At 52.9% G+C, this 22,876-nt stretch overlaps 8 protein-coding genes across 8 annotated transcripts; 3 read left to right on the forward strand and 5 right to left on the reverse strand.

Annotated features, from left to right (window-relative positions):
• Window positions 1-317: 317 nt before the first annotated feature.
• BO72DRAFT_396448 (putative alpha/beta hydrolase) lies at window positions 318-2,293 on the forward strand (the record flags this gene model as incomplete). The annotated part of the gene is given in 3 exon segments (XM_040942030.1): window positions 318-499; window positions 512-533; window positions 563-2,293. The coding sequence occupies 3 exon segments, from the start codon at window positions 318-320 to the stop codon at window positions 2,048-2,050; spliced, it is 1,692 nt and encodes a 563-aa protein (XP_040805113.1). The 3' UTR covers window positions 2,051-2,293.
• On the reverse strand, window positions 2,291-4,223 carry BO72DRAFT_238891 (uncharacterized protein). The gene has a single exon (XM_040939911.1). It carries the CDS (start codon window positions 3,894-3,896, stop codon window positions 2,511-2,513), a length of 1,386 nt encoding a protein of 461 aa, XP_040805114.1. The 5' UTR covers window positions 3,897-4,223; the 3' UTR covers window positions 2,291-2,510.
• A 52-nt stretch (window positions 4,224-4,275) lies between these two features.
• BO72DRAFT_444656 (TatD family hydrolase) lies at window positions 4,276-5,825 on the forward strand. The gene has a single exon (XM_040943869.1). It carries the CDS (start codon window positions 4,594-4,596, stop codon window positions 5,641-5,643), a length of 1,050 nt encoding a protein of 349 aa, XP_040805115.1. The 5' UTR covers window positions 4,276-4,593; the 3' UTR covers window positions 5,644-5,825.
• A 150-nt stretch (window positions 5,826-5,975) lies between these two features.
• On the forward strand, window positions 5,976-9,119 carry BO72DRAFT_524580 (acetamidase regulatory protein). Its single transcript, XM_040949887.1, has 3 exons — window positions 5,976-6,442; window positions 6,516-7,695; window positions 7,750-9,119. The coding sequence occupies exons 1-3, from the start codon at window positions 6,382-6,384 to the stop codon at window positions 8,837-8,839; spliced, it is 2,331 nt and encodes a 776-aa protein (XP_040805116.1). The 5' UTR covers window positions 5,976-6,381; the 3' UTR covers window positions 8,840-9,119.
• A 435-nt stretch (window positions 9,120-9,554) lies between these two features.
• BO72DRAFT_238948 (nuclear transcription factor Y subunit beta) lies at window positions 9,555-11,244 on the reverse strand. Its single transcript, XM_040939913.1, has 5 exons — window positions 10,913-11,244; window positions 10,427-10,537; window positions 10,236-10,363; window positions 9,875-10,139; window positions 9,555-9,811 (listed from the first exon to the last, which is right to left on the reverse strand). Exons 1-4 carry the CDS (start codon window positions 11,070-11,072, stop codon window positions 9,876-9,878), a joined length of 663 nt encoding a protein of 220 aa, XP_040805117.1. The 5' UTR covers window positions 11,073-11,244; the 3' UTR covers window positions 9,555-9,811; window position 9,875.
• Window positions 11,245-14,092: 2,848 nt separating this feature from the next.
• BO72DRAFT_369786 (putative prefoldin subunit 2) lies at window positions 14,093-14,654 on the reverse strand (the record flags this gene model as incomplete). Its single annotated transcript, XM_040940930.1, has 4 exons — window positions 14,093-14,125; window positions 14,189-14,381; window positions 14,460-14,550; window positions 14,615-14,654. 4 exons carry the CDS (start codon window positions 14,652-14,654, stop codon window positions 14,093-14,095), a joined length of 357 nt encoding a protein of 118 aa, XP_040805118.1.
• A 3,699-nt stretch (window positions 14,655-18,353) lies between these two features.
• BO72DRAFT_238996 (putative oligosaccharyl transferase subunit Dad1) lies at window positions 18,354-19,481 on the reverse strand. Its single transcript, XM_040939914.1, has 3 exons — window positions 19,076-19,481; window positions 18,754-18,941; window positions 18,354-18,603 (listed from the first exon to the last, which is right to left on the reverse strand). The coding sequence occupies exons 1-3, from the start codon at window positions 19,364-19,366 to the stop codon at window positions 18,537-18,539; spliced, it is 546 nt and encodes a 181-aa protein (XP_040805119.1). The 5' UTR covers window positions 19,367-19,481; the 3' UTR covers window positions 18,354-18,536.
• A 253-nt stretch (window positions 19,482-19,734) lies between these two features.
• Window positions 19,735-22,693, reverse strand: BO72DRAFT_396467 (putative C6 transcription factor). Its single transcript, XM_040942031.1, has 2 exons — window positions 21,944-22,693; window positions 19,735-21,866 (listed from the first exon to the last, which is right to left on the reverse strand). The coding sequence occupies exons 1-2, from the start codon at window positions 22,574-22,576 to the stop codon at window positions 20,004-20,006; spliced, it is 2,496 nt and encodes an 831-aa protein (XP_040805120.1). The 5' UTR covers window positions 22,577-22,693; the 3' UTR covers window positions 19,735-20,003.
• Window positions 22,694-22,876: the final 183 nt, after the last annotated feature.

The raw sequence follows: 22,876 nt of genomic DNA on the forward strand, positions 1-22,876 counted from the left end.
ATCCGAGTCGGAATTATCGGTCTTTGGCGTCGCCTCAACCATTTTCTTTTCTTTGCCTCCACCTGTCATCAACTCATCAGCCACCCCTGGCCAACCTATATTTCCGTCATCTTCCCTCCTCCGCTCTTTTTCGACACATACGCGCGAGTGACAGATATTTCCTCTGTCACTCTATCTCTCTGAGCGACAAGGTGTATACCGCGCGGCTTTCTTGCCTCCCCCTCCAGGCCTCCACGTTGCAATCCTGGACTCCCCGCAATACCCCTCGCATCTACTTTGCACCTACCCTTGTCGCATCCAGGCGATCGACATCCTCAATGGCCTCCGAACAAATCAACTCGTCCAAGAACGAGTACAGTGAATCCGGCCCCCAACGCAGGGACGGCACTCCTCATGCTGCTCTCGGAGCAAGCGCAACCCCTGCACCCTCCGGTTGGTTTCCTTTGGGCTACCGGGAGGGCTTCAGCCAATGGGTAGGTTCCTCATCGCAGCAACAAAAGTGATTTTCTAGTGTTTATGCTTTTGTGGCAAGGGTCACTGAACCGCAATTGTATCTCTACAGTGGGCGTCATTACCGGCTGCCACAACCGAACACAAAGTCCTCTCCTACCTACCCTATCTTCAGCACCAACCCCCGACACACCTCCAAACCGGAAAGACCAGCACAGTCCCCAACGGCGGATCGGGGAGTCTTCAGTCCGCCGATCACACTGAGGAGGGCGATGTCACTATCAATTCCACCAACGATCCGTATGGCCCGCGACGGTGGCGCTCAAGCATGGTGGAGCTCAGCGGCAAGAATCGAGCTTTGAACGAGTTTTCTGTCGAGCGTGTGGGTGAGGAGGTAGACCAGCATTTGGTCATGGTTCACGGCTATGGAGCCGGCCTGGGCTTCTTCTACAAGAATTTTGAACCCCTCAGCCGATTGAAAGGCTGGCAGCTCCACGCGCTGGACCTCCTAGGCATGGGCCGCAGTACACGCCCACCGTTCCGCATCAAAGCCAAGGAGCGAGAAGAGGCCATCAAAGAAGCAGAGGCGTGGTTTGTGGACGCCTTGGAAGAATGGCGCGTCAAGCGCAAGATTGACCGCTTCACCCTCATGGGCCACAGTCTGGGAGGCTACATGGCAGTGGCCTACGCTCTCAAGTACCCAGGCCGTCTGAACAAGCTGATTCTCGCCTCACCCGTGGGCATTCCCGAAGACCCCTACGCAGTGAAGGCAGAAATGCCCGAATCCTCGACGGTGGCGAACGAGCTCACGCAGAATCAGCGCACTATCGCCGAATCCGCCTCCTCGGTCGCGCCCGGGGAAATCCAGAAGGGAGACAACAACATCCTCCTCAGAGGTGCTCCTCCCGATTCCCCAGACCGCCCTCCTCGCCGGTTGGTTCCGAAATGGTTCGCCTATCTCTGGGATGCCAACATCTCCCCCTTCAGCCTGGTGCGGTGGGCGGGACCCCTCGGCCCGCGCCTGGTCTCCGGGTGGACTTCTCGCCGCTTCTCGCATCTCCCGGCAGGTGAAGCCAAGGCCTTGCACGACTACTCTTACTCGATCTTCAGCCTCCGTGGTAGTGGTGAATACGCCCTATCTTACATCCTGGCGCCCGGTGCATTCGCCCGCAGCCCGTTGATCCGTCGCATTCAGGGCGTCGGCCGGCAATACATGGAGCAGAACCCATCCCCCGCCTCCACCCTCCTGGACTCTACCAAGGCCGCAGCAGCATCTGAAGCCGCTGTCCCCTCGTCCTCGTCACAATCCCCCTCGGCCAAGCGCGAAAACGGCCTCCCCGTGGTGTTCATGTATGGAGACCACGACTGGATGGACGTGAAGGGTGGCATCGCCGCCAAAGCCAAGTTAGACGAGGAAAAGGAGCGGGCCCTCCGGAATGCGACGCCGGAAGAGCGCGAGGCGGACAATGGCTCTGCCAAGGTGGTGATCATCAAGAACTCCGGGCATCATGTCTACCTCGATGGGTGGGAGGAGTTCAACCGGGTGGTCCTGGCTGAGATGGAAGAGGTAGAACGCAAGGAGAGAGCGAAAAGAGATTAAGCTTTTCTAGTTGTTCGTGTGTGTGATTGCTCGACTTTGGGTGGGGTTTTCCCTGGGAGTGAAGAAGTCATGAGGAGTTTGGATCCATTTGCAGCGGTGGGTGTGCTTGATTGATCAGAAGCGTTGTTGATTCCATGTTGTTTTTGTCCATATACTATAACTTATACTACACTATACATTGTCTATGATCTGAAGATAAGGATAATCATCACTTACAATCTGATTTGTTATGGCGGATTGAAGCTAAGTGAAAGAAGCTTTCATGTATGCATGTCACGAAGTTAGTAGACTAGTAGAGTGCGCAGGCTAATCGACTAGGACAAATGACACAAAATTTTCCCTAGCATCCAACCTAAAATAACGTATGGCTCCAAGACTATGGATTTGGGCCCTTTATGACCGAGTAGTCACTCTGAATGCAACGTACCGAACAATTCCTACAACAAGCCAGACCAGAGCTTCAAGGCTGCAGGAACTGAACGCCCGAGTTCGGTCCGGATATACTTCTTCGGCGGTACCGCAGGCCCGTGGAGTAATGCACCATCGATTTGCCCGGTGGCCGGGGGGACCGCTGCCCTCCTTCGACGGGGGTCACGGTTCCGCTGCTGTTGGAACTAGCCTTGCTCGCCGCGGTGGGTCGTGCGACGAAGTAGCCGCCACCACCACCGCCACCTGGTCCGGGGGGGGCATCGAGAACTGCACTGGAGGAGTGGCTCTCAGCCGAGAGTGCTGTCTCTGGGAAAGAGGGTAGCTGGTGGATGGTTGATGATGAAGACGGAGACAGAGCTCTGAGGTCGCGGGGGGCCTCGGACTGTGCTGCTGCTGCTGCTGCCGCTACGCTGGGTTCCGGCCGACTGGACAGGGACAAGAACAAAGAGCTGGTCGATAGCTTGGAGACTTGGAGCGAGGAGGTGGTTGCTGAGCGGTGGTGATGGCGGCGATGTCGGCCGCCGTGGTGCGGCGGTGGTGGGTGCTGCTCCTGCGATGGGCGTCGTTGGCGCCAGAATGATGATGATGATGATGATGGTTCCACGAGCTCCGAGGTGCTGCTGTTGCTGCGGAGGGTTAGGGGTTGCGAGGGGAGCTCGAGGCGTTGGTTGATGGAGAGCCAGGCTCGCTCGTCTTCGCCGTCGGGGTCGTCGGATCTGTTTGTGTTGGTATGGGTGTCATCTCCGGGGAAGCCGTTCGGGGTTGTTGTTGGGGAGTGCGTGCCTGCGATATGGTGGTATCTGGAGGTACTGGGTGGTGGTGGGGGTGAGCGCCAGCCGCCGAGACCTTCGAAGTCCCGGCCGGAGTCGCCGCTGATGAGGCCTAGGAGGCCCGTTGCTGCTGCTGTAGAGGCAGGGGCGTGTCCGTTGCGTTGGGAGGGCTCCTTGCACAGGCGGGTGGGCGGGATGTTGCTGTCTTGTTGGTCGTCGGAGGAGGTGGAGGCGCTGTTGGCCCGGGTGGCGTGGTTAGGGCGTTTATTGCTCTGGGCGCGTGCAAGTGAGTGTGCCAGGTGATGGCTGTGATGATTGTAGGCATGATGATGTTGGTGCTGGTGAGACGTCAAGGTGGGTGGTGGAGGCCTCGTTGCGCCATGGTCTATGGAGAGTCTTTTGGGGGTCGAAGAGGCGGGCGTCGAGGGCTCCGATGCAGATAGATTCAGCAACGAGATGTTTGTTGCTGTCGGGATCACGAAGAAGTTGGCGATGATTGCGAAGCATAGCTCCAGGTAGATGATGAGAAGTCTGAGGATGAGCGCTAGCAGCGAGAGACTAATCGTGATCCAAGCGGAGATGACGAGGGGGATCGAGATGATGGCTAAGAAGGGAAGTGTGAGCAGAACGGACAAAGAGGTCGACATGAAGACGGTGGGTACTGTAGAACAAGTCTTGTGCTTGATTTGAGCGGATATGATTCATGAGCTGGGATACATATAGACCAGCACTGTATCAGAAGCAAGGCCAGAAGCGACCTTTGGATCTTTTCACCATGATCTGATTTGAAGAGCAGATGGTTGTTATACAACGGATGGATGGATCCATGATCTTCTGGTGGATTTCTACTTCGGGATAGTCAAATTCCCCGAGATTGCGGAGAACTGCATGTGATACCGGCTGCCCCAGGCATGGAAGATTTGACACCTAATGCAGCACTGCTGTGGCAATTGGCCCATAGCCTGTGATTTTAGGCTTACATATTTCAGGGAGAGAAAGAAAGAAGTACCTGGATTATTATATCCTAGCAAATACATGAAGTATAGCAGTAGCTAGTGCGCTACCTGTTCTGGTTCTGATGAACCCGATACTGTTACGTCACTGCAACAACATCCTCATCCTCGTACTGTAAATACCGCCCATCATCTCCGATTTCCGTCTTCCCCAGTCTCTCTACCTGCTACTCGCCACCTTCACCATCTTATTGTTGTGTAAATGTCAGACACAAAGCACAATGACGAGTTTCCGTGGTACTTGGGTGTTTACGACGCTCATTGCCATCCCACCGATACGATGTCGTCAATTGAAACGATTCCACAAATAAAAGCAACGACCTTGACGGTCATGGCTACCCGGGGAGAAGATCAAGATTTGGTTCTCGAAACTGCGATGTCATTGAGCAAAAATGAAATTGATGCGACAGGCACAAAACCACCGCCTGTGCTGCCATGCTTTGGCTGGCATCCGTGGTTCTCGCACCAGATTCTCGACGACCTTACAGACTCTGCAGAACCTGACAGTTCTCCGCGGGACGATCGAAAGGCACAACACTACAAGAAAGTCCTTACACCGGCACCGGAAGATGAGTTTATCGCCTCCTTGCCGGACCCCAAGCCGCTTTCGCAGCTGATCGCAGACACGCGCTCACGCCTAGAGGCTTATCCCAGCTCCCTTGTGGGCGAAATCGGCCTTGATCGCGCATTTCGGCTGCCCAATGCGTGGACCCAAGACGACCAGCTGAAGCGGGACGAGACAGTGACGCCCGGTTCACGTGAGGGCAGGACTCTCAGCCCTCATCGGGTGCAGCTGAGCCACCAGAAGGCTGTCCTTGAAGCGCAGTTACGTCTTGCCGGGGAGCTAGGTCGACCGGTTTCTGTGCACAGTGTTCAAGCACATGGGGCGGTCTTTGATCTGTTCAAGAAGCTTTGGTCCGGCCATGAGAAGAAATTGGTCTCAAGGCGGGAGAGACATCGTCGGCAGAACGAATGGAATTCCTCTGCTGAGAGTGATGAAGAAGAAAATCAGAAGCAATCGGACTCGGCGCAAGCAAACGAGCGACCGCTTCCTTTTCCACCCCGGATCTGCATGCACTCGTATTCGGGACCTGTGGACCCGTTGAAGCAATTTTTGCATCCATCGAATCCCTCCGTCGTCTACTTCTCGTTTTCCGCGGTCATTAATTTCAGCAACCCTTCATCTCAGAAGGTAATGAACGTTATCAAGGCTCTGCCCGACGATAAGATCCTCATTGAAAGCGATTTGCACACCGCCGGACCACAGATGGACGAGCTATTGGAGCAGATCAGCCGGCAGATCTGCGAGCTTCGTGGTTGGGCTTTGGAACAGGGAGTTCAGCAATTTGCAAACAATTGGAAACGCTTCATTTACGGTTAGAATGAGCTCAATTAGAGAGCAATAGAGATGCATGGCTAGAGCATGATTTTTTTTATCGTATCAGTTTGTTGAAAGAAGCATTTGTTGGGGGTGGAATGAATTGATAAGGGCCCATTTGATCCAGGCAGTGAGCCAGTCACACACAGTTGATAGGGCTGCTTGATAAGGGAGTCATTCAAATTTGACACTAAAAGGTTATCCCGGTGGGTCGGCTTGATTCCTTCCACAGTCACCGGAAGAAAGCCGTCTTCCTGGACCAGTATGTTGCGTGTAGACAAGGGGGAGGATGGGAATAAATTCCATTCTTCTCTTGACCAGTGGAATGGGCCATGGAAGTTCAATCTGATCTCACCCCGCCTAATATTCCATGCGGATTCTGGAAAGTAAGGCACCAGCCGTGGCCTTTTCTCCGCACGTGCCACGTGACTCCCCCAGACCCGGCCTCGTTCCTGCCCCACATTCCACTTGCAACTCTCTCGCTTTCCCGCTTGTTGTCGGCGTGTCTCCCTCTTCAGTGACCTCTTCCTCTTCCTCTTCCTCTTCCTCTTCCTTTTCCACCTCTCCCTCTCTCCTCTCTTCACCACTCCTTCAATCCTCTCCTTGGTTCCTTGATCTCTCATAGCCTTGATTACGAAGACTGAATCATGCCATAATCTCCGTCTTCTGCTCTCGTGCATCTGATTATGCATGACGAAGTAACGAGTCTCCGGACCTGGAATCTATATCGATGCTTCGGCTATGTCCTCCGCAGCGCATAGCAGTCCACCCACCGGGAATGGCGTGACTAAGCGCAAGTCAGGTATGTACTCGCTCTGGCTCATCATCTGCGCTTCTTAAATACTCGGATCCTCATCAATGTCTGTCTGCGCCAGGCTCTGCCGCCTGCATTCACTGTCATCGGCGCAAAGTTCGCTGTGATGCTCGGCTCGTCGGGTTGCCTTGCTCCAATTGCCGCTCCGCGGGAAAGTCAGACTGCCGCATTCATGAGAAAAAGAAACGCTTAGCTACACGCTCAATCTTGAACCCTGTACCTATTCGCTGTCGTCCACCTCCTGCTTTTGAACCTACGCACAAACCATCAAATCTTGCTTCTCCTGCTGCTCCGCCAAATGCTTTCACAACTGCCTTCCGCAACGTTCAACCGGAGGTTGTGGCAGCTGCCACTTCCCTCGTCAATGTCCATGCGCTCCATCGTACAACCAATGACCATGTTGATCACCAACAACAGCATCACAGTTCTTCACCAACTTCCGATGCCCAGACATACCATCACCCAACGGAATCGGAGATCTCCATAGACCAGGACTCGCATGCGGATTTGGAAAGACGATTGGTGAAACTGATCGACGAGGAAGAATCAGGCAGTCGAGAAATCCGTCGGGGTGTGCGAGCGATCTATGTCGGTCACGAGCTGTCCAACATGTCTTTTTTGATCCGCCAACAGCGAGACGAAGTCGACGACGTGTACCACTTTGCTGGAAACGAAATACCTCGGCGCCAACTGAGAACAGGCCACGATCAACTTTTGATGGATGCTGTCACCTTGCCTGAACCGGCTCTGGCAGATGAACTGGTTCAGGCTTACTTTGACCACGTCAACCCAGGGTATCCCATTATAGATGAGGATCTCTTCATGACACAGTACCGGAATCGGGACCCTGCCGACCCGCCGCCAATCCTGCTTCTACAAGCAATACTTCTAGTCGGAGCACACGTAGCTCGGCAAAAGGTCGAGCGTGATGCACTGAAAGAGATCTTCTTTCGTCGAGCTAAATGGTTATTCGACAGTCGTGTCGAGCGAAACCGCGACATCATGATTCAGGCCGCTCTACTTTTGACTTGGCACTCTGATAGCCCTGACGATGATGTCTCAGCTAACGCTCATTACTGGGTTGGCGTAGCTGCTAGGATTGCCACAGGACTTGGAATGCATCGAAATCCTGTGTCAAGCCGATTTGTTTCACGAGACCGCCGTATGTGGAGGAGGCTTTGGCATATCCTAGTCCAATTTGATGTCATGGTATCTCTCTCATATGGACGCCCACAAGCTATGTAAGTGGTCCAGAAGTCTTACAGTTGATGCCCAGGACTGACAGTCTCCTTTAGTAATCTTGAGGACTCAGATGTGTCTTCGTTAACACTTTCAGACTTTCAAGGATGTGGACCTGGGGTTCAAACAGACTTTGTGATTCATTTTTCGGAACTCTGCACAATGATATCTTACATTGTTCGCAATCGTTTCGGACTGAGAGTCAACCCAGAGCGTCGCAAAGCGGTGTTGCAAGAAGCCGACGAGAGCCTAGCTAATTGGTCCTTGAAGCTTCCAGACAAATTACGCTTACGAGCATCTGACATGGATCCATGGTCTGCTATGCTTCATTTGACCTATAACAACTTCCTCATTTTACTACATCGACCCCATCCAAGAGCCTCTGCATATTCGGATGACTACGGACCACACGATGCTGAAATCTGTAGCGCAGCTGCAGGTGTCATAGCCTCGATTTTCGAAGAACTTCGTCTCCATGATCGCTTGAAAATTCTCTGGTACTCCGCTGTTCATACCCTTTTCACGGCAATGATACAAGTGCGAGTGGAGCTTCGCTTCTCAAATCCTGTCCTAGCGATTAATGCCCTTCGTCGCTTTGATTCAGCTTCTTATTCGCTTCGTGAACTGGCAGGATACTGGTCACATGCCACCACTATCTTACGGTTGTTCGAAGATTCCAAGCGCCTTCAGGAGGATCTTCGCTTGGCTACAACTGAAAGACCCCGTGGTTTCAGCAATTCCCAAGAACGGGAAAAGATTGTGGCCCATACTTCATCCTCTAGCTCTTCCACAAGCACAATAGCTACACACACTCCACAACAGCAGGAGGAACAGCCTGTCTCCTACGAAGTTCCGACTCCAGAGTCGACACACATTCCAAACTCCACTACCTCTGCGGGCCTTCAACAGAATCACGCGATCGATCACTGGATGCCAGCCGCAAACATGGCTCCGGTAGAGACTCTGGACGCCCCCCGCGAATCTCTCGATTGGCGGCAGCTGTTCTCTTTCGCAGACATGGACCAACCCGTCCTTCCCATGGCCATGGAAGGTCTTCCTGAATTGGAAGATGAGTGGCGTCAAATTTACTGGCAGGAGACACCACTGTCGGATCTCTTGCATGATGGGGGCTGGATGCACGGCTGACATTTGCATTGCACTTGTATTTATGGCGTACTCGTCATTGCCACATATCATTGGTCTTGAAGCTACCCGGATATTCCTTGAGAACATGGACTGTGCGCGAACGATAATGACTTGATGACCCTCTCATTGCTTTGTCCCGGCTTTTCATTGATATTTAGCACCATCGATGTCGGGAAAATATCGGTGACCTTTCTGCATTTATCATTCATAGCCCCCTAACATGGAATTGTCATAAAACCAGTATACCAAAATTTAGCCCTAATCAGCTTGTTGTGCCGCGAAAGCGCTAAAGGACAGCGATGTCCAAGCTTGATTCTATCTGCCAACACTAAGATCCACCGCCCGAAAGCATGTGCCCACACAAATAAGCTAAGAATAGCAGATGAATATAGGTGTAGACGAGACAACTCGACGAAGACAGATAAATACAAATGATCCCAGATCGAAGGGACCAGCATACCCGGACCTACCGGGTCATGCAAAACAGCCTCTTTTACACTGATTGAGGAGACAGGGTGAGTCTCCGAACAAAACAAGGAAAGGAAAAACTGGGAATCGGAGCGGGTAATACAATAAAAGGCAGTTGATGTGCCCAGAGAAATCAGGGAAGTGAGAAGCCGCAGCTCATGTAACAGAAGAAACAACCGATGAAAAGCCAAGATAAGCGCGCCACCCGTGAACTGAGATCTGAATCTGTCGGATTGCTTAAGTTAAAAATCTCACCCAGTTTCCGTCCGTCACAAGTTCCGTGAGTAAGCAAATCCCCATAATGCTCGTGCCGCACCACCTGGGGAGACGTTATGTTGTCAAGGGAGTAAGGACCGGAAGTGTAGTTTGAAACGTTTGTAGTAAGGAACCGTGTATGTTACTGTGAGCCCTCAGGGGCTGGATACACGGTGAAACCAGTCTTGGATTCCTTTGTGCATTTTGGGACACAGTGTGTAGATCATCCGTGGGGATATGGTTGATGGCCTTGGAACCAATTATGATTGCACTGCGTCAGTTGGAATGGTTCTCCTGCACAAAGACGCTTACTCTAGTAGGAATCACCGCCAGTGCCGTTGTGGGCTTGGCCGACCATGGGAGGATAGCCGTAGGCGGAAGCATCCTGCTCAGAGGGGTCCAAGCTTGGGTTGATGATGTTATTGGCAGCATCCGTGGTATCAGGGAAGCCCCCCGGACCCGTCGGTGCAACTGGCCGTCCGGATGGACCGGCGCCGGGAGGACCTCCAACGGGGCCGCCGGCGTTGTACCCACTGCTTGTCGGACGGTTCTGATGCTCTCCTCTCGCGGATTGGGTCTGCAGATTAGATCAGCAGTGTTCTCTTCAAGGCAAACCACGCTTTCGCCAGTTGCGGCGAGGGCAAAGTGGCTGGATGCGTTGCACAAGTCTTACCTCGCGGTATTTCGATAAGTAGATCTTAAGTGCCTCTGCGTAGTTTTCGAAACCGAGTGAGGTCATGGCGAAAAGGATATCCTCTCCGTTGACTGTTTTACGCTTTTCCTGCTGACATTTGTCGGAAGCTACGCAAAGGCTCGACAGTCAGTCTTCAGTGCTGATAATGAGACGATATTGACTGTACAGACCTTCACTGGTGATGAACGAGATGAATTCGCTCACACATTCCTGCATACACTCCTTGGCCTCCTTCGCGATCTTCGCATTCTCAGGTAGAGCTAGTTTCATGATGCGAGCCACTTCACAGGCGATGTCAGTATTCTATACAGGCATGCAGTGATAGTAACAACGAAGCGGTGGATATGGGCATAATGCACCCAGCATGCTATAGCATACTGTAGACATGTCTACCCAATCGGATGAATGCTGGCAGTGGTGGCAGACGACAAATAGGGACATGAACCGAAAGGCTCGTGGTCATCAATCCCCGAAATAGATGATGGCAGGTAGATGAATAGGATAGCAAGGAATGGTGACGATTGACCGAATCAGCCTCCTAGGCGGTGGAGAGGCACGAGCAATCATAGTAGGGCAAAAGGCGGTTGACCAGCAGGTGAAGGTAAGGTACGCACAAATCAGGACGAAGCGACAAGCTGCAAGGGAACGCAACTAACCATTTGCAATTGGTAGCCATCTGTCCTGCTCCTTTACTTCGAACTCTCCCTGACCTTGCGCCTGGGAGTCTTGTTGGTCTTTGTCCATTTGTTCCTGGTCTTCACCCGATTGAACTTCCGGTTCCACCTCCGGTTCCTTCGAGGGGGAGGTCGACGACATGATTTTTAGCTGTCGGGAGAACGTGCAGAGATACTGGATTTAGGATGGAAGGGCTGTCTCTAATTGCTCTGTTGGCAAACCACGTCAGAGCTGCGTACAGGGCGTGGTGGATTCTCGATCTTGGACGTTATGATACAGCCGCGCCAAGGGTACTGAAGGTGTGTCTGGCTGGGCAGCGATTCGCTTCACAACAGCCTGAACGGGGAAGGATGACTGTGACAACGCGTGTGGGGGATTGGCAGCGCTTCCGCGATAGTGCGTGTGTGCCTTAGCGTTCTGAGCACGGCCTGGTAGGATCTGTTATTCCGACTGCGATGACGAGACACGGTCCGAAAGATGGCTCTGTTTGTTATTGCTCTATTATTATTGCTGGTCTAGAGATTGGCTGCAATGGGTTGAATGGGACGATCTGATTCGAGGGCCAGTGAAGTAAGGGCAAGCTTGCGGCAGGTTCTGGAAACATACACAACTGATCTTGGGCTTCGTTCCTTTTCTTTTTCGTCCTGCTATAATTGGAGAAGCCCCAATCTAGGTCTTCCGGAAATAATGCTGTCTGAATGACGTTAGAGCTGTCAAACTAGAGGCGATAGTAACGTCAGCAAGCTGAAAAGTCCAAGTCTCTTTGCAGCACGCGCATTCATGGACGCGGGAGAAGGTCAACAGGGCGGGCGGAATGTGACGCGGGTAATACAACACGGAAGTAACCGTGGGTCAGACAGGATTTGGGGGGGGCAGTGGCACGTTGCGCAGCTGGGCGACAAAAGATACCAACAAGAAAAGCAAGCCAAAGCACGACAGTGATTGGACTGAAATGCAAGAAACGAGGACGCTGAGAATGGGTAGAGGGGGGCGATGTAAGGGAAAAGGTAATAGGCTTACCGGCCAGTCAATGGCAGGCACTGGGGGAGGGGGGCGTAGGGCAGGTCTGACTGGAGACGGCCGCAATGCGCGCAGCTCTCAATTGGCGAACCAGAAGTCCCTGGCTGTCGCGATGAATATATCCAAGCGCCAATGAGCTTTGACGCGATTTGCAATGCACAGTTTCCTGCTCCCGAGAAGCACGATAGATGAGTATTATTCGAAGAGAAACGATGAGCGGAATACGATGAACGACTTTGGTTGCGCCCAATGTCCCAGATTGAGTGAAGAGAAGGAAGAGCGATGAGGAAGAGGAGAGGAAGTTGAGAGTCGATGAGCCGCGGTGGGAAACCAGCAACCAGCGCTCATCGGCGGCCTCAGGACTTCCATAACGCCCCTCTAACGCTGTATCGCTCTGTCACTTTCTGTTCTAGGACTAGCTTCTCACAAGCTCACGAGGTGCGAGAGGGAGGGGTGTATTGATACGGTATTACACGTGACATTCGTCATCGGCCCCGGATCTCTTGGCCATCGGCCTTATCTTCTTCCATTCTGCAATAACATCCTCCAGGCCATTTCAACGACAGTGACAATAGCAAAGAACATTCGTATCTCTTACGTGCCATGCACGCTTGACCCCAAATTCTGACGCTGAGCAACTTCTATCGCGTTTCAAGAGACCTAGTCACATAGCTCTTACATGCGCAGAAATGTTTATCGGTTACTTCTTATCACTATCTATACATAGAGTACTCCGTACCTCTGAGACCAATGCTCCAATCAATGTCAAGGACAAGTGGGCCGGCCAAACTTCCTTCAGCAACCTTAAGATATCATAGCACTCATAATAATGCCTCGCTTGCTATGTCCTTTGTCTCAGGATCCGTGCCGACTGAACTGTATCAATCTCTTATGTCATTACGTGCCCTATGAGGACTGACGGAATGTGTACTGTACATGGCGTCAGGCATCAACAGCGTTTCCTGACAATCTGGGCCAGCCATCTATTTGGGGAACCTGAACTTTCATGCATCTCTTCGTCTCATCACATTCCAGAGCCCTACTCGGCATGAAGTACTGTATACTTTTGGAAAAGGTGCCGATTAGGCAAAAGCCACAGAAAGTTCTACTCCGCAGCCCAATCTGCGAAGGTGTGGATGAGGGCATCCATCACTTGCCGCTCTCTACTACATAGAATCCAGGTGGCTTCTACCCAAGCTACTCGCTCCCCAAGAGGACAAGGTCGGCATATCAGCCTCGAAGATCATCTGTCAAACAAAATTGGCTGAGAGCTTGCTAGCCATTGAACGTGTCACACACACACACACACACACCTACATGCATCGGGATAGTTCCAGATCTACTCCCAAGGCTGACATGAAGCAGCCAGTAGGAAATCTCGGGAACAAGACTCTATCAGATGAAGTCAGGAGCAATGTGCTTTCGTGCAGCTGTCGTGATCCGGCCTCGAATCGGCCAACTGCAGACGAGTACAGCAGATGTTTACTTCAGACGCCTTGTTCCACAGGGGCCAACTCAGCCGAGCCACACCTTCTCTTGGGTTGCATAAGCGTTATCGGAGAATTCCTGGCTAGACGACGCCCTCTCTGACTATGTCAATTACTAAAATTCCTGCGTTGTAGACAAAGATTGCGGTAACAATAGTGATAGAACATTTGAACCGGTGGCGATGCACCCTGGAAGGCAGAGTCATCAAACAAGGTGAAAAAGGCACGGAAGTTGTATTATACACTATTTGCTGTCAGGGATGATCAAAACCTTGAAATCAGCGCCTCAGACTTCAGCTTTATGGCCTGATATGAAATCATCCCCAGAGGTGAACCTAACAATTAGGCATGAGTGCATTCAGGGCCCCGACCGTCCTGTAACAAAGTACTGGTTTGTGTTTAGCTGCCACCCATCGTCCTCGTCCTATGCGAGCGAAATTGGCAAAGTCCTGTCATAGCAGATACCATGAGCCACGAATTGTTCAGTCCATGGGATGTCGCAATGGAAGCGAAGTCAAGAGGCTGTCAAGATGGCTGTGGGCTCCAAATAATGCTGCTCCTGCCCTGCTCTCCGTTTGATTCCTCCAAAGATGGCACCAAGGGATATATGAAAGGTAATCAATGGACCGTGGTAACTCTCAGATTATTGTTCTCCTATGGCTGTACGACCTGAATGTTGTTCTTCTTCTGTAAAGGGAGATCCAGGTCAGAGCGGGTCCTTCTCACGAGGATTGGCATGAAATGACGAACCTTCCAGTTGTCAAGATCCGACTGCTTCGACTTGTATTGCTTCAGCAGTTCATCTAAGACCTGCTTCAGGCCGTCCGAATTCGTTTTGAGGGAGGGAAGAACGTCTTCGACGGTCCGTTCAACCAGAACCCCATTGACCATGCGGAAACATTTTCTATCCTTGGGAAGAGGTTCGAGTGTCTCGATCACAAGTCTAACGACAGCACGCTGGCATTAGCGATCCATGCTTGAACAGCTAAAACAGGTTGGGAGTAAAGCAGGGAAGACTAACTTGTGCTCCTCTGCTTCCTGCTCGATATCGCCGATCTTTTGTGCTAACTGCTGCAGTGTGTTTTTGTAATTGGTGTACTGGAGCTGAAGCTCTGCAAACGATCAGCACGAAACCCTTGAACATTAGAACAGGAACTCAAGCTTGTACAGACATACCCTGCTGCTTCTTAGGGTTAATCTGTGCTTGACTGGCCATTTTGTCGATATTCGGTACACGCAGCGTACTTGCAAAGCTGGGCTGGAGTTGCGATGCGGGGCGTTGGTTCGATATCCGCGGCGGCGGCGGCGGCGGACCAGGCAGAGGGAACTGGAAGCCAATACTGAATCCGGGTCCACTCACAGCGCTGCCACGTGCAAGTTGGAGCTCAGTAAGAATCTAAACTTGGGCTATCGTAGTTCGTAGTGCAATCACTTAGACTGCAACTGCGATCTTGTCTTGCCCCCGAAATGAGCTCTAAATCTGCGTCATTGGGTGTTGTGTATCAATCACGTGTTTGACATCTGTTTGCAGGGTTTGCATGGTGACACTATCGCCCATCGCCCGATAGTCCATCGAATCCTCCTCCGAAGCTATCCCAACTCATCGCCAGGAGGGCTCAAGCAATCAGCTGTGGCCCTTCTCGCAGACATTTTCCAAAAGTCAATAACTTGCGCTGTTTACTTTGTCTCCTCCCAAAACTTCTACACCAACATTTCAGAATGGCGCCGGACGACATGCCCCCAGCCAAGAGGCTGAAAAGCTCCAACCTGCCGGGCCCGTTGCGCGACGCGAAGCGCAAGGACATTGACAACTGGGAAACCAACCGAATGCTCACGTCCGGTGTCGCTCAGAGAAGGGACTTCGATGGGGACTTCATGCCCGAAGACGAAGAAGGAACTCGAGTCCATTTGCTGGTTCACGATCTCCGCCCACCGTTCCTCGATGGCCGCACGATTTTCACAAAACAGCTGGAGCCCATCTCCGCTGTCCGGGATCCGCAGAGTGACATGGCTGTCTTCAGTCGCAAGGGAAGCAAAGTGGTGCGTGAAAGGCGTCAGCAGCGGGAACGCCAGAAGCAGGCGCAGGAAGCAACAACGATGGCGGGCACGGCCCTCGGAAATCTGATGGGTGTCAAGGAGGACGAGGGGGACAGTGCGGTCGCAGTGCCCGTGGAGGAGGCATACAAGAGCGGAAACAAGTTTGCCAAACACCTGAAAAAGGACGAGGGTGGGCAGAGCTCATTCAGCAAGAGCAAGACGCTCCGCGAGCAAAGAGAGTTCCTTCCGGCGTTCGCCGTGAGAGAGGACTTGCTGCGGGTGATACGAGATAACCAGGTGGTGGTGGTCGTCGGTGAAACGGGGTCTGGTAAAACGACCCAACTGACACAGTTTCTGCACGAAGACGGCTATTCGAAGTTTGGAATGATCGGGTGTACGCAGCCTCGACGGGTGGCTGCTATGAGTGTTGCCAAACGAGTAAGCGAGGAGATGGAGGTGGACCTGGGAGAAGAGGTGGGCTATGCGATCCGTTTCGAGGACTGTACGAGTAGCAAGACGGTCATCAAGTATATGACTGACGGCGTCCTATTACGAGAATCGTTGGTTCAGCAGGACCTCGATAAATACTCCTGCATCATCATGGATGAGGCGCACGAGAGAGCTCTTAACACTGATGTCCTCATGGGACTTTTGAAAAAGGTGCTGGCCCGACGCAGGGATCTTAAGTTGATAGTGACATCAGCTACAATGAACGCCGAACGCTTCTCTCGATTCTACGGCGGCGCACCTGAATTCATCATCCCTGGACGGACTTTCCCCGTTGATGTCCACTTCTCGCGTACCCCATGCGAAGACTATGTGGACAGTGCGGTCAAGCAGGTCTTGGCCATTCACGTATCGCAAGGACCGGGTGATATCCTTGTTTTCATGACAGGTCAGGAGGATATCGAGGCTACATGCGAACTGGTGGACGAACGGCTAAAGCTACTGAACGATCCACCAAAGCTCAGCATTCTGCCCATTTACAGTCAGATGCCCGCGGAGCAGCAAGCGAAAATCTTCGAACGGGCCGAGAACGGGGTGCGCAAAGTGATTGTTGCCACAAACATCGCTGAAACCAGTTTGACGGTCGACGGAATCATGTTCGTGGTGGACTCGGGTTATTCTAAGTTGAAAGTATACAACCCTCGGATGGGTATGGATACGCTGCAGATCACACCAATCTCTCAGGCCAACGCCAACCAGCGCTCGGGACGTGCCGGTCGGACAGGGCCTGGCAAAGCATATCGATTGTATACGGAGGTCGCCTACAAGAACGAACTCTATTTGCAGACCATCCCCGAAATTCAGCGCACCAGTCTCTCCAATACCGTCCTCCTGCTCAAGTCTCTCGGTGTCAAGGATCTCCTGGATTTTGATTTCATGGATCCTCCGCCGCAGGAGACGATCACCACATCGCTTTTCGAACTCTGGTCTTTGGGGGCGCTCGATAACCTTGGTGACCTCACCCACCTGGGTCGGCGGATGACTCCATTTCCCATGGACCCTCCGCTCGCAAAATTGCTCATCAAAGCCTCCGAGGAATACGGGTGTAGCGAGGAGATGCTCAGCATCGTCTCCATGCTGTCCGTTCCGAGCGTATTCTACCGCCCCAAAGAACGTCAGGAGGAATCCGACGCCGCGCGAGAGAAATTCTTTGTCCCCGAGTCGGATCACCTCACGCTCCTCCATGTCTACACGCAATGGAAGGCCAACGGCTACTCCGACGGCTGGTGTACCCGCCATTTCCTGCACGCCAAAGCCCTTCGACGCGCCCGTGAGGTCCGAGACCAGCTGCACGACATCATGACGGTGCAGAAGATGCCCCTCGTCAGCTGTGGAACCGACTGGGATGTCATCCGCAAGTGCATCTGCTCCGGATTCTACCACCAGGCCGCGCGCGTCAAGGGCATCGGCGAGTTCCTCAATCTCCGCACCAGCGTGAGCATGCAACTGCACCCGACGAGTGCTCTGTATGGTCTGGGCTATGTGCCCGAATACGTGGTGTATCATGAGTTGATACTCACCAGCAAGGAGTATATGTCCACCGTCACGGCTGTCGACCCACACGTAAGTTGTGATCCCCCGCCATTCCCATCCCGCCCCATCATCATTGCCCCCTCATCCTCATCGCCATCATGATCTTAAACTGACCGTGGAGTATTCTTGTATGCAGTGGCTCGCCGAACTCGGAGGCGTCTTCTACTCAGTCAAAGAAAAGGGCTATTCTCAGCGCGAGCGCCGAGTCACCGAACAGGAGTTCAATCGGCGCATGGAGATCGAAACGCAAATGGCCGCGGATCGGGAACGGGCCGCCGCGGAAAAGCAGAGGGAGCAGGAGCGCAATGACCCCTCCCGACGCCGGCAGGAGATCGAAGTGGGCAGTTCCGTAGTCCGTCGGCCGGCTGCCACAGCCCGCCGTGTTGGAGGTGTGACTGCCTCCAGCTCTTCACGCAATGGAGTTGGAGCTGGAGGTGGCGGAGGAGCAGGAGGAGGAGGGGGAAGTGTGGTGAAGAAGCCCCAGGTGAAAAGAAGACCTGGACGGGCATTTTGATTGTTGTTGTTGTATGTACAGTACATATAGAGGTATACCCCGATCTTGGCAAAGAGTTATGAGCATGAACATGAGCATACTTCAAATGAGAGTCCAACGGAGACCGTGCACCTGTTTGCCGGATCTTGCTCCGACACGACATGAATTACGGAAGTAGATCCCACGGAAACTCGAGTACTATCACGACTGGGAATCAGGTACCTCTCGAGGATGAGACTAACATAGTCGACACCATCGACTCTTGTTCTTTTCCTTCAACTAACTTTACAACCAGGAAGATCGGACCAGACCAGACCAGACCAGACAGATCAGAGTTACAGCATCAAGTCCACCAGGGATCTTCTTCAAGCTGCAACGTTGAACCTTCACTTCGCGCCCAGTCCAGCACCAGTTATCTTAACCCTCGAATAGTCCTGATCCCACTCACCGAAATCCGTCCCACCCAAACCCAACCTCGCACCCCCGGTCACTACCTTCACGCCCTCGAAATCCAACCCGGGCATCCACTCAGTTAATAAAGTTGATACAGAAGAAATGCAAGATCAAGCTCCCGAAGATATAATCCGCGAACGCCCTAATTCCCGAAGGAGTCAGCTTGGTCCAGCTCAGTCCAGTCCAGCTCAGTCCGAATTCAACCCAACCCAACCCAGTCCCCCTCCCCTCCCCCCTCCGACACCCATACCCAATTCACTCACAAACCCCCTAAAAAGAAAGAAAAACTCACCTCTCATGCGAAATCCCATTCCCCCCAGTCTCATTTCCCAGCGCAGCAGCTTTCCCCTTCGCCCCCTTCCCACCAGACACGACCGCCGCAGCCGCAGCCGAAGAAGAGGAAGTCTGCATGCGCAAACTCGCGGTAAGCACGAACTGGCCCACCGCCGCCGAGAAGCCGCTCAGGAAGGCGTTGAAGGGCTATGTTTGGGAGGGAAGGAAACAGTTAGCCATGGTTTCCATAACATACCCTGCCATGCATACAGACACACAAAAGTCGAATACACAAGGAAGGTTTGGGGTAAAACACAAGGAGGAAAAGTAAGTGAACTCACGTAATTGCCGGCCAGAACACAGTAGAGGAATTGCACGCCGCCGACCAGGACCAAAAAGCCCATGAAGGCGTCGAGCAGGAGCGTGCGCTGCGGGGTCGTGGCGAGGTATTGCTGCCACACGGTGTGGGCGATGTCGAGGACGGAGGAGTTGGTGGTTAGGGTCTTGGGGCCGGAGGAGAGGGAGGAGGAGGAGGCAGGAGCAGCAGCAGCGGTGGTGGTGGAGGATGAAGGTATAGTTGGAGGTGAGGGTGCGGGGACGGGGCCGGCGGCGGCGGTGCGTTTGGAAGGCATGGCTTTTTTTGAGATTGGGTTGCCTGGGTCTTTCGTCTCGGATTGGGAGTCAATTGGTGTGAAAGATCGTGAGAAAGAGAAAGACTGACAGGGTGAGAGAGTGTCTGGATATCGGCGGAGTCGGTCGGTGGTGTACCTCGGGGATTCATTACGCAAGCTGTCCGTTACGCGAAGTCACGTGATATGCGCTGTTATCGGCCGGGGCTTATCTACTAGTAGATTCACTGTACGGTATCCGTACGTTACACGAAGTTCTGTTTGCTGATCGCTGATATGTGCAAGTCTGGGGGTGTTCTACTATGATACAGTACATGGTTGTAGCAGATCTGATATGGTAGTCACCGTGGCCAAGTCTCATACAACCTCAAGAAAACATCCTGGTAACATTCAGACTTATTATACACATCGTCATTATATCATATTCATCGATTCATTGTGATTAAGATTGGAGAGGGGTATTTCTGCATCGTGAAGAGGGGGGTTTCGCATGAGAATAATTGAGAAGGTTCGCCAGTTATACCACAACACTGAGCCCGCTCGAGCGAAGGGCGAAATGCCTCTTAGGGCCACGGCTGGATTAGAGGGTATATAAAGCACACTTCAGGTGCATGGTGCGCTTCCTTGCCGCACAGGCGCATCAGGCAAGCCAGTCAGAGATATTCGCAAAAGGGTTTTCGGTGTTGGCTTCTTGTAAATCCATCTGGAAGTCGTGCATGACCCTATCCCACTCCTCCCAATTGAGCTGAGGGTCCGGCTTGTTCTCGTTCTGCTGCATGGGCACTGGTCCGGCGAATGAGTTCATCGATGCGTCCCCAGGAGTTGTAGTTGGCTGCTCCATGGCTGCCGCCATAGCTGCCGCTTGAGGAGACAACCAGTCAACGCCGGGGAACAAATTGATGATTGCGTCCATCGGCCCCTTTCGAAGATCGATATCAAGTCCGTTTGCATTAGACAACGTACCCCCCTCTGGCATGGCAGATGATATTTGAGATTCTCGTTGCGCAAGAGGCTGGGGTAATATGGGAGGGGCTTGAAGAATTGAGGGTCCAGTGCCACCAGTGAATGGCACGGACTGAAAAGAGCCGACATTGAGACCCAGCTGTGTTCGCATCTCTTCTTGCTTTGCTCTGTGGGCGGCCGCGCGCTTCATGAGCCTTGACAGCGGTCGCCAAAGCATGCCCTTCCGTTGTTTGCTGTTGCGTACCCAATCTCGGTAAAGATTGCTTACAGCCTCCCAAGCACGGTCGGTCAGAGGGCTCAACGGGCGTACACAGAGCTCCGATAAGACAAATGCGATGGCATGCCATTGCATGTTCGTGGCAAAGAGCCAGCTCCACTTAAATGTGTTCTTGTCGGCCCCAAGTAGGCGCGCGAATTCGGCAACCTCCACAGAAGTTGCGAACAAGCTCTCTCGATTTGCACTCGTCAGAGCAACGTCACGGTCAGGCCGAGTCATGGGATGGTGAATCACAAGCCATAGTTTCGTGAGAATGAGCCGAGCGACGGTAGCGCAAACCCATTGAATTGGCACGTTCATGTCACAGTGTTTGATGTATCGTTCCTCGATGCGGGCATTGATGGCTTTGATCAGGTTTCCGCAGTTATCCGCGGACACTGGTCGAGTACCTGGAGTGAGGTGGCCATTAGGGCAGGCATAGCTCACCCGCCGAAGGGCTACTGTGATATCGCAGCGGATCAGACAGAAGGTCACCTCGGTAAAGCCAATTCTCTCCGGGGGCGGCTCTTGCATGTCCGGCGTAATGTCATCATCATTGACGTTCAGTGGAAGCCGAGTATCATAAATCCGTTCGTGGATCTGCGAATCAGTGCCATGGTCTTCGGACGACCGAATGTCCAACAAACAGATATGCCACCACAGTCTTCGGCGCATTTCCGTATCAAAGGGCTTTAATCCGAACTTCGTCCCATCCCGGTGAAGACCAAGACCTTGCGCGAGGCGAAGAACGAGAGCCGTCATAGACCACACGAACTTAGTATCATCCTCACGACGGATACCAATAAGAAAAATGACAGCGGCTTGCAGTAACATCAAGTTCTGCGTGTTCAGGAAATTGGCCTTCGCCAGAGCTTGCTCGACCGCAAATCGATAACGTTTCACAGCAGCATCACGGTCCTCATCTAACTGGATGACACACTGCTCATGAGACAAGCTGATGACCGCCACTAAGCACATCGCCAGGAAAAGTGCTTCCTGGTTTTTATCTAAGCTGCCCGGGTCCTGGGCGGCGATCGTAAAAAGCTGTTTGGCTGTAGGTTTATGGACGACGGGGACCAGCGGCGCCACATTCTCGTAGTACAAATTCCAGAGCACCGGGATCTTCGATGATGGTGGCAGGAAGCCGCGAAGGGAATGGGAAAGCGAGTAAAATCCGAATAGGAAGCCGTCATGGTTGGCGGAGTGAGTCGACGACGACTCTGGAGAGGGGTAATCCTCGTCCTCCGACGCTGATGGGTCGAGGATATCCTGAAGCTCTTCGATCTAACACGTATCCCTCTGTCAATACCTGAAAAGTGCCTCATCATAAACGACATAAAGGAAGCAAGAAATCGGCTCACCTCATCACCGAGACTGGCCCAGAACCGATTGCTCACATAACGACTCCGGCCCTCATCGATAACCAGTCGTCCAAATTCATGCTCCATGTTTCGCGTGGGCAGAGGCCTGCGGGGGTCCACATTAGCAGCATCCAGCATCAGCGGACACCCGTCGCCATCGCCGGGGCCTGCGTGAGGCGCCGGCGGACCCTGTGTGCTCACGTTCTCACTGCGCGATTGGCCTGGGGAAGGCGTATCCGATAGCGACGCTGTTCGTTTCTCGTTCAGATGCTCGATGACACCCTCCAGGCGCCTGAGTCGAGACAGGAGCTCCGCATCTTGTGGCCGCTTCGATTTGCGGGGCGCCCTTCCAGGTGGGGGGAAAATACACTCGATCCCCGCCTTGACACAATTCGAGCACGGCGATCGCTTGTTGCAGCGGACTTTCCTCCGACGGCAGGTAACACAGCTGCGTATGCTATGCAGCTCGTGCGAGGAATGAGGGTCGGTGTGATGATCAACAACGATCGCAGCCTGGCCATGACTGAGACTCTCCGAATCTTGTCGGGAGTGCGTCGCAGATAAGGCTGGCGAGGTCACAGTGGGTACAGGCGGGCGTTGTTGTGCTGGAAGTGGTGGACTATGGAAGGACATGACAGTATAGGTGGAGCATGCCACATCGTCAACAGCGACAGCGGCAGCGGCAGTTCAGGGGAAGTTTGCGCTGAGATGAAGTGGAATAAAGAAAATTATTGATCAGACCAAAGGAGGTGAATCGGTCCGGATTACTGTATTATTATGATCGGGGCCGAGCTCACTAACTACTAACTTAACTAATACTTCCGTGCCTCAGTCATCGACTCATAGTGGGGAGGGGCAGAGAGTCGATTCAGGTCTCAAACAACGCCATTGGCCAGGAACGGTAGCTCCTCACGTAATCATAAAGGAAGAAGA

The sequence above is a fragment of the Aspergillus fijiensis genome, assembly GCF_003184825.1.
Source record: "Aspergillus fijiensis CBS 313.89 unplaced genomic scaffold BO72scaffold_6, whole genome shotgun sequence".
NCBI lineage: Eukaryota > Fungi > Ascomycota > Eurotiomycetes > Eurotiales > Aspergillaceae > Aspergillus > Aspergillus fijiensis.